The sequence below is a fragment of the Physella acuta genome, unplaced genomic scaffold, assembly GCF_028476545.2.
Source record: "Physella acuta isolate Inbredline_101_S28 unplaced genomic scaffold, ASM2847654v3 ptg002024l, whole genome shotgun sequence".
In the NCBI taxonomy this organism is placed as follows: Eukaryota; Metazoa; Mollusca; class Gastropoda; family Physidae; genus Physella; species Physella acuta.
The window spans coordinates 31870-40995 of record NW_026733528.1 but is presented as its reverse complement, the minus strand read 5'-3'; the positions used below and the strand labels follow the sequence as shown (position 1 = coordinate 40995).

The 9126-nt window shown below is 33.9% G+C and overlaps 1 protein-coding gene across 2 annotated transcripts; it reads right to left on the bottom strand.

The window, feature by feature from the left end:
- Nucleotides 1–2301: 2301 nt before the first annotated feature.
- Nucleotides 2302–9046, bottom strand: LOC131931749 (uncharacterized). 2 transcript variants are annotated; one of them, XM_059288594.1, is made up of 9 exons: nt 8947–9046; nt 7178–7219; nt 6435–6488; nt 5332–5370; nt 4973–5005; nt 4632–4679; nt 4185–4247; nt 3968–4016; nt 2302–3626 (listed from the first exon to the last, which is right to left on the bottom strand). In XM_059288594.1, the coding sequence occupies exons 2-9, from the start codon at nt 7200–7202 to the stop codon at nt 3593–3595; spliced, it is 345 nt and encodes a 114-aa protein (XP_059144577.1). In that variant the 5' UTR covers nt 7203–7219; nt 8947–9046; the 3' UTR covers nt 2302–3592. The 2 variants fall into 2 exon arrangements, with proteins under 2 accessions (XP_059144577.1, XP_059144576.1); XM_059288593.1 differs by having other exon boundaries at nt 7178–7227; nt 8940–9026.
- Nucleotides 9047–9126: the final 80 nt, after the last annotated feature.

The following is a 9126-nucleotide window of genomic DNA, read 5'->3' as shown; positions in this document are numbered from 1 at the left end:
TATTCTGACCCTATTAAACGTTTTATGATAACCTTCGTGCAAGGGCGTGGTCGGAAGGTAGAATTTTAGCCTTATAGAGGATCGTGGATGATGCCTTTAAGAAGAGTTTACTCAGCTCTAAATGGGTACCTGACTCAAGTTAGGAGATGTAAAAGATGTAACTGAAAACGCTATCCGTGTATGGCGAGTTCACAGAAATAAGTAAACCCTACTTGAATTGCAATCCTGACCTCTATAACTGAAGAGGTAGCTTTACTTTTTCTCCCCCACCGCCGCATACAGTTTTCCCGCATCATACATTTGAAGGATTTTTTTTTAAATAGATTATAGTTGGCGCTACCAGAGTTGCTTTCGGACTTTCTTTTTTCCTTGGTCGGGGGCACTTAAAACTTTCTGGGGGGGGGGGTGTATGAACTCCTCTATATAAATTTCGTTCGGGAAAAAAATTGGCTTAAGAGATGTCTGAAAGAAACTCTAGATGCTACTTTCCCTCTCTACACAAGCAGAGTTTCTTCCAGGCATCTCTTCGGGGGGGCGCACCCCCCCCCCCCCCCCGAATTTTTTTACCCGCCCCCCCCCCACCCCCCGAACGAAATTTATATAATTTATATAGAAAATATATATTTTTAACAGTGTCCGCCCCCCCCCCCCCCCCCGAAGAAAGTTTACCGCCCCCCGAAAATTTAAAGTGCCCCCCCCCCCCCCACGGAGAAAAAAGTTTGGAAGAAATAATGTACACAAGCTATGTATTCGACGAGGCACGACATTGACAAGAGTAGTTAATTAAAACTAAAAAGACTCATCAAATCCGACTTTTCCTAGCCACGCCCACTCAAAGTAACAATCAGGTAAATTTCACTTTAGTTGAGTTTAAGACCCACATTCGAATCAATAACCTTGACCTTACCAACCCGCTCTTCAACTACGAAGTCCAATACACACGCTACAGGTTAAATTTTCTTGCACCATTTTCTCTGTCTCTCCCCCCCCCCCCCCCTCCTCGCTGCACCTCTCCACCCACCCCTTACTCCACCTTTACAAAAGACCCCATTGATAAAAAATTTTAAAGACACGCCACTTCTTTGACAACCGACATGGAAATGTAAAAAAAAAAACAGCGCACTCTTGTCTTTTGTGGCGCATACGTCTGCAGCCCCCCCCCCCCCTCCTACACTGACGTTAGCATTATGCAAGAACCGGCTGACTCCTCAATGAGGAACAGTGTTCCTCAGGTGGAACACGGGAACGGGCATTCGTCACGTGACTCCGTCTCAATAGGTGTCATGTTATACGGTACTTAAACATTAATTACCCCAAGGATATTCAAGTTCTATACAAATCCTTATACCTGTCGGTAAACGTCATGCTTTCTGTCTAATTGCCTGTATGAGTCTAAATTCTAACTTACCCTAAATCCGTCAACATATCGTTGTGTCAATCTATGCGGCATGTATCTCCCCAACTCATTAGTTCACTCACTAACCCAAACTCTTAATATAACAAATTTTAATCTTTTGATGTAGCTGTTGATACACTATTCCCAATATATCCGTATTTTCCTGTATACGATGATATCTAGCAGTTTCTTCCAGACTTTTTTCTCTGGGGGGGGGGGGGGGGGGGGGGGGGCGGACTAAAATTTTCAGGGGTCGACGACACTGTTAAAAGTATATATTTTCTATATAAATTCCATTTCGTTAGGGGGGAGGGGCGGTAGACTTTCTTTGGGGGGGGGGGGGGGGGGGAAAGGGAGATGCCTGGAAGAAACTCTGATATCTAGGCCTATTTATTTATTTATTTCGACACCACAGCTCTAGCTAAAATTTTTAAAAAGTTGGGACTAGCCGTTATTAGTTTCAAATTTTTTTCCTTTTTTTTTTAATGTGGCCTATGCAATTTAAAAACGTTTTAAAAAGTGTATGGTTCATCATACTTGATTTCCCATTAAACACACGCACTGAAATCATCATCTCTCGACGCTAATTAACGAACGAGGAGGCATCAACTAGTGAGCGCCATTTGGTCTTGTCTTTAGCTGAACTATAACCTCTGCCTGTTAGAATGTTTGAACTTAGGCCTCTTTCCGTTAACTTTCTTAAATCATCTTCATATATCTTTCAGCCTCGTACTTTTTCTCTTGCCTTGTAGTGTACCCCTGAAAGCTGACCTGGACAATGGTCAACTCTCATCTCAGCACCTGACCCAACCGTCCCCATCTTCTGTATCTGATGATTCCGTTAATGCTTGATTTTTATTATGAGAAAAACTGAATTAAAAAAAAAACGGAACAAAACTACCATTTAAAAATTTAATAACTCAAAAGGTTTGAAATAGCAATACATATGAAAATCCACATATTATGAGTAAATTAAAAAGAAACTATCATACACATATGCAACTTTTTACCAGTGTTACACTACAATTATGTCACACACATACATACATCACCCCTTTATTTAAATGGCATCACATAATTTAGTTAATAGGCCAACAATAGTGAGATCATTGAAAATCACAAACAAAAATACAACTGGACTGAATTTTTATGTTATTTTGATTACTGTAAAAAATAAAATGTGATAACAGTATTTATTAATAATCATTAGTACCATCAGTTGATAGTTTTCAAAATATGCTCAACGTCTAATAATGTAGAAGAAAAGTATAATTACAATACATTCTTTACTGAGGTCTTTTATAACTATACATTTTTTGTAAAGATATTATTTAAATCACACACAAATTTTGTGTTAAAAATGAAATTTCAATTGAATACATTATATCATGAAACAAATTTGTCTTTACTAGGATTCTACACAATAATGTTGCATGTTAGTGTATCAGTCTTGAAACAAATCTCAAACAAATCATGATTTTTTAAAATATTTAAAATTGGTAGTTTGTATCTAATTCAAAAAGTGGTGCCAACATGTTGAAACAATATGATTAAAACTAACCTGAACAGTTTGTTAAAAATTAATACCACAAATAGTGAGTTTACTAGAAAAAAACAGGCCTCTATTAAAAAAAATGTCAGATCTAAACAACAATTATAACCAGTTTCGCCATTGGTAATTATTTGCAATTTTAAATGATTTATCAGTTATCTTTATTTGAAAGGGGTATAATAATTTACTTGTTTCCATTAGAAATTGAATACATTGGGCATTTTTGATTAGCTCAGAACTTCAAATTTTAAACATACTTTTTACCTATTGTAATAGCTGTTGCCATTATAATACATTATAGTTTATAGCAATTTAGTATCAATAAAAAGTAATTTTCTATAAAACTGATTTTAAACAGCTATAGTTATGCACTATGAAAATTAAAAATTTTCATCACTTATAAATAGATATCAATATACCGGTGCAAACAATAATTGCAAAAAAAAAAAAAGATTATACAATAGGTGTTTTAGCTTCTGACAATGGAGAGTGTTAGGTACACAAAAACATCACAAGGCATTGGCCCTATACAAACAAGTATATCTCCTTCTACTCCAAATACAAGCAACACAGTGATAACAAGGTGTTCATGCTAATGTGATTGCTGCAGTATATCATTTAGTCTGTAAGTACAACACAGCCAGCTAGTCCTCTAAAAGCATGTTCTCTTTCATTGCCCTTAAAAACAGAGTTACAAAATTTTAAACTGGATATTAGAAACAGAAATTTTATTTAACTCTTCTACACATATTTTGCGGCTCTTGGAATTTTCATTTATAGCCTGCAAATAACCAAATGGTATTAAGATACACTACAAAATTGAATATGAACAGCTACATTTAAGAAGTTTGTATTCAAGTTTACTAAAATCATCAGTAAAAAAGTTCACATTACAGAAAAAGGATAACAATTAATTAGCCTGAGACATGTCATGGGTGGTAAGTATGATTTTTGAGTATAAAAAAGTGTGAATTGAAAATAAATCATACAACTATTATACAAATAAAACAATAACTTACAAGTCCTCTTTTAGATTTTTTTCATCTATTTTTCTGTTTATTTCTCTAACTGAAAAATGGAAGAAATTTTAACATTTTTAAAAATATAAACAACTGTATCAGCTCCACAATGCCAAAAAAAATCTTTAGACTTCCTAAACATTTTAAGTATTCAAATTAGGTATTTAATTGTGTGATAGTGCAGCTAAAGAGAATTTTTTATACAAATGTTACTTACCAGTACTTAGTATTTCCTGAAAGATTAACTGTCTTTCCTCTGACTCAACATTCAATTCTTCAACTAAAACATAAAAAGTTAATGACAATTTAAGAGAAAAATTATAGTCACTAATTTCAACATGGAACGGCATGGTGATTGGTAGAGTATCCTAGATTCTTATCAGTGACCGTAGAATGTCCCTGCATCTCCCAATTGATGGGTATCTTTGGGGAAGTAAAGGCTGCTGGGTATAGTGCTGACCACACTATCTCTTCATTTGGTGAGGTCACAGGTGAACTCATCTTCACCTATCACAGGTTTAATTCAGTACTTTACCTACTTGGTGTTACTACAAGAGCTGAGGACAACTTCTTATAACCTTTTTATACATAAAATTATTTACAATTAGAGTTTTTTTTCTCTGTGGGGATTTGAATACAAAAATTTGTACAAAAAGTTACTTACCCATTTTAAGTATTTTATCAACACCTTTTCTCACCTTCTCAATTTGTTCTGAAAATGGAAATTTAAATAGATGTAAAAAAAATCATAATCATAGGCTTCAGCCAACACCAATGACAATTTTTTTCCGGTAAGCTAATTAATACGTATGAAGTAGTACCAACTGTTCATTAGTTTTAAGATTTTTAAAATTAAACTTTATTTTTCATTTGATAGACTTAGAAATTGTAAGTTGGCACTGTTGCATGTTTAATGGGTTTAATTAATTTCTGATTAAGGGACAAGAGGACTTAAAGCCCACCTAGTTGGCACATTTATAGTTATAGGGAAAAAAGATGACTTACCAAGCTTTTCATCCTTCTCAGAATAAATAAATTCTGCAAATAATAAAATTTCAAGGTAAAAAGTCCAGACATAAAGAAATAATCTTAATAAAAACTAACAACAAAAATGTAGATACACAGCTGATTTAAATGAATTACTATAAAACTAAAATAAAAGTCGATAAAATTAAAAAAGGAAGACTGAAATGAAGTTAATCTTCCTTTGCACAGATAATCAGAAAATAAAATGTAAACATTAACTTGATTAACAATAGTAACAAAAAATTATGAAACAGTAAGCATTATAAGAGTGTAACTAATGTATCGTCTACAATAAATTCTGAACCAGCAGTGGGAATGAAAATTTGGAATGCACTTACTTTTGACTTGTTTCCAAAACAATGAGAGAATGACGATCACTGCGAAACATATTACTCATAAATAACATATATACATACATACATAACTATATATTAAAGTGTGCAGAGGTAGTGGATAAATGGTAGAGTATTTTTAAAGGATGTTTGAAATAGGAGAGATGGATGGTTAAACATTACAATTTTATCTATGTAAATCTATGTAAATGACCTTTGTGCGTGTCATTTATGCATTAATACAACATTCATCCAAGTACATTCCAACAAAGGTTTCTGCCATAAACAATTTTTAGAGCACCTCAGGCTCATGCGTGAGCACTATTTGTTTTAAAGAGCACCCTACAAAGGGATAGATGGGCTACTATAATCAATAGTGTAACAGGTGTCTTGCACTAGTGCCACGTAATGTGTGTCTCGCACTAGTGTCCACCAACACCCCTGACACCTGGGCAGTTATCAAGTTAAAGTGGTACTTATAAGTACCGTCAGTAGATAAAGGATTAAAGAGCATCCTACAAAGGGATAGATGGGCTACTATAATCAATAGTGTAACAGGTGTCTTGCACTAGTGCCACACAATGTGTATCTCAAACAAGTGCCACGCAATGTGTGTCTTGCACTAGTGCCCACTAACACCCCTGACACCTGGGCCGTTATCAAGTTGTGTTCTATCTGAAGGTGATCAATGTACACTCAAGGTTTTGATACAGCACACCCAGGGGCTTCTTAAAAAATAATATTGGTAACAAGTAAAAATGTTGTGTCAGTTTGGTGTGTAATTGTGTACGACTGGTTTTTGGGAGTCTGTGTTTCTCTTAAAGACAATTGTGTATGGTCAGCTTAGAAATGGAACACCTGATTTATTGGTGCATCATGCACAAAATCTAAAACTATATTGCATATCCACAAGCACTTAAAATAAATAAATAAAATTTGAAAGACGCTTTGTAATGTTTTCCATATTAAAACGACACAATGTAAATTGAATGTTAATATGGTAAAAGTCCATGAATTTCCTTTCTTTTTTTTAAACACAGCAACATACAAAAAGCATGTGCGTATGTACAAATATTTTTGTATGTAATATATTTGTATGTAACACTTACTTCTAATCACCTCTATGAAAGTCTGGAATGCATGTCCCCAAAAAATATCACTGGCTAAAATAGAAATAAGATTGAATACAAAAAAGGTTTGTATGAGAAATACAACTAGAAGTTTCCAATCCAACCCACACATTTTGGGGGAGACAGAGAAATTCAGGAACTGAGGTGGACATTTACTTTTTTTTAAACATAATTTAGGCTACTTTAAAGCTAGAAATACAATGTAAAAAAACTCTAAAGTGCCTACTTACTATCATACCCATTAGAAAATATAGTTTTATTGTTATTTATATAGGCCCTACAAACCTTTATTTCCAATTTTACTAACTTGGATTAAATTAGTTAGTATTCCTAGTGTTAAAAAAAAACAAAACAACTTTATTGGTAATAAAATGATAAAAATCTATGTCTTTAATAAATAACTAACAAAAATAACTAATATTGCTGGGTAATGTACAGAAATTTTTTATTTTATTCCAACCCAACATCAGTTTTAGGTTTACTTTGGAACTAAACATCACTAAGCAAAACAAGCTCTCATTATTGATTTTTTTTAAAAAAACCTTTTTGACACCTATAAAGTAAAGTCATGTTTCCCTTAAAACCTAGCGGCCCGTGGAGCAGGTGTGTTACCTCTGCACATGAAGGGATAATGTGGTCATCACTCTGTCCAGCTACTTTTACTTTTCCACACCTATTATAATTAATTATAATTAGTATTATTAAAATAAATTGATCCTCACCTGAAGTCTGGCATGATTGTTCCATCTCAACTAATTTGTCAAATCCTAATCTGAAATTCAAAACATTTAAATTACATTGATCTAGGCCTATTTATTATTTAAAATAGTAGCCTATTCCTATAAGTTTATAACATTGTAGCAGATCTTTTTTACAATGATAAATAAAAAGATCAAACCATTAAATATAGAACTTATGATATATTATTAGGCCTTTATAATAATCAGATCAAGATCTAGACTAGAGATTATCTACATTTAAGATCTAAAAATCTAAGTTAGATATCTTATCTAGAATCTAGAATATTCATTGAAGTGAGTAGTCTATATTTTGTATGGTGAGTGATACAAACATTTAAACCACTATTCCCCTAACTAATTTAGCTATCTAGATCTAGATTTAATAATGAATTGATAGATTTAAATAGATCTAGGATCTAGATTCTAGTCTAATTACTTATTAGATTTTCTTTTTAATTGAAATTTTACTGATGGCTTTTGTTATTGTTATGTACTGAGTGCAGACACTTTTCAGCCCTTATCAATTAACAACAAAACTTAAAATTTCAATTATTAACAATAATTATAGATTCTTGATATCTAGTCCTAGATATATAAATCTAGATTAGTATTAGATCTAGATTCTATTAGTATTACTAGTCTAGATCTATATTAAGCTATAGATTTCATTTGAATGAAACAAACTTCTAGATCTTATCTGGATATCTTGATCTAGACTAGATTATAGATATCTAGATTAGATTCAAGACTCTACACCAGATCTAGATTCTGGTCACCACTACAAGAAATCTAAGTACTAATCACCTTAGGAATAGATAGCTAGGCTTAGAATTAAAAATTTGGTCTAACTTAGATTCTACTCTAGACTAGAGTTTCTTCCAGGCATCTCTGCGGGGGGGGGGGGGGGGGCTTAGTGACCCCCCCCCCCCCCACGAAATGGAATTTATATTGAAAAAATATACTTTTAACAGTGACCGCCCGCCCCCCCCCCCCCCCCCCCCCCCCCCCGGAAATTTCAGACCACTCCCCAAAAATTACACTGCTAGATCTATTCTTAGAGCTTAGAGTTAGACTATTCTAGTTTAGATGCTATCAGTGTTTCTTTCAGACTTTTTTCTCCGGGGGGGGCACTTGAAATTTTCGGGGGGGCGGTAGACTTTTTTCGGGGAGGGGGGGGGGGGTGGCGGACACTGTTAAAAACTTAAAAGTATATATTTTCTATATAAGTTATATAAATTTCATTTCGTTCGGGGGGGCGGTAAAAATTTTCGAAGAGTTGCCTGGAAGAAACTCTGGATTCTATATTCTAGATATAGATCTAGATTCTAGTCTTGAGCTAGAAATCTAGATCTAGATTTTGATTGACTAGGGCAGGGGGCGACTAGGGCCAAGGGGCGACTAGGGCCAATGGCCAGACTGCCGTTAGCTCGTAGACGCTAGACTTTATTTAGAAATTATTCAAATTAGATCTAATCTAGCCTCTAGACCTAGCTAGATCTAGAGATTCTAGACAGATCTAGATCTATATCTAGATCTTGATTTCTAGAATTAAGAATGACTTAGCCCGCCATTTTGCACTTGCAGACTTAGTGAGACTTAGTCTAACTAAATTATAGATTAACTAAACCTTTTACTAAACAAGTTTTATTTATCTCAAGAAGAACAAACTAGATCTAGATCTAGATCTAGATCTGGAAAACTAGATCTAGAATAGCTAGATTCTAGAACTAGAGAATCTTTTTACTTGTCAATAAGGTCGGTTTTACAAAGTTACAATGTGAATGTTCTCGTCTGATCTTAACAATCTAAAATCTACTTCCGGTAAAAGTTATTGTTTGCCAGATTGTTTAATATTAAAAGTTCAAAACTATTTCAAATCTTTCGTCTTCTTCTGCTTTGTTCTTAATTATAATGTTAAAAGGAATTTCCTT

What these genes read in the sequence shown, in the direction of transcription:
- LOC131931749 (XM_059288594.1), bottom strand. Translation starts at nt 7,202, where the DNA reads ATGGAACAATCATGCCAGACTTCAG. An exon ending in TGAGAAGGATGAAAAGCTTG is followed by an intron (nt 4,680 to 4,972) that starts GTAAGTCATCTT and finishes TTCCATTTTCAG; the next exon opens with AACAAATTGAGAAGGTGAGA. An exon ending in TGATAAAATACTTAAAATGG is followed by an intron (nt 4,248 to 4,631) that starts GTAAGTAACTTT and finishes TTTATGTTTTAG; the next exon opens with TTGAAGAATTGAATGTTGAG.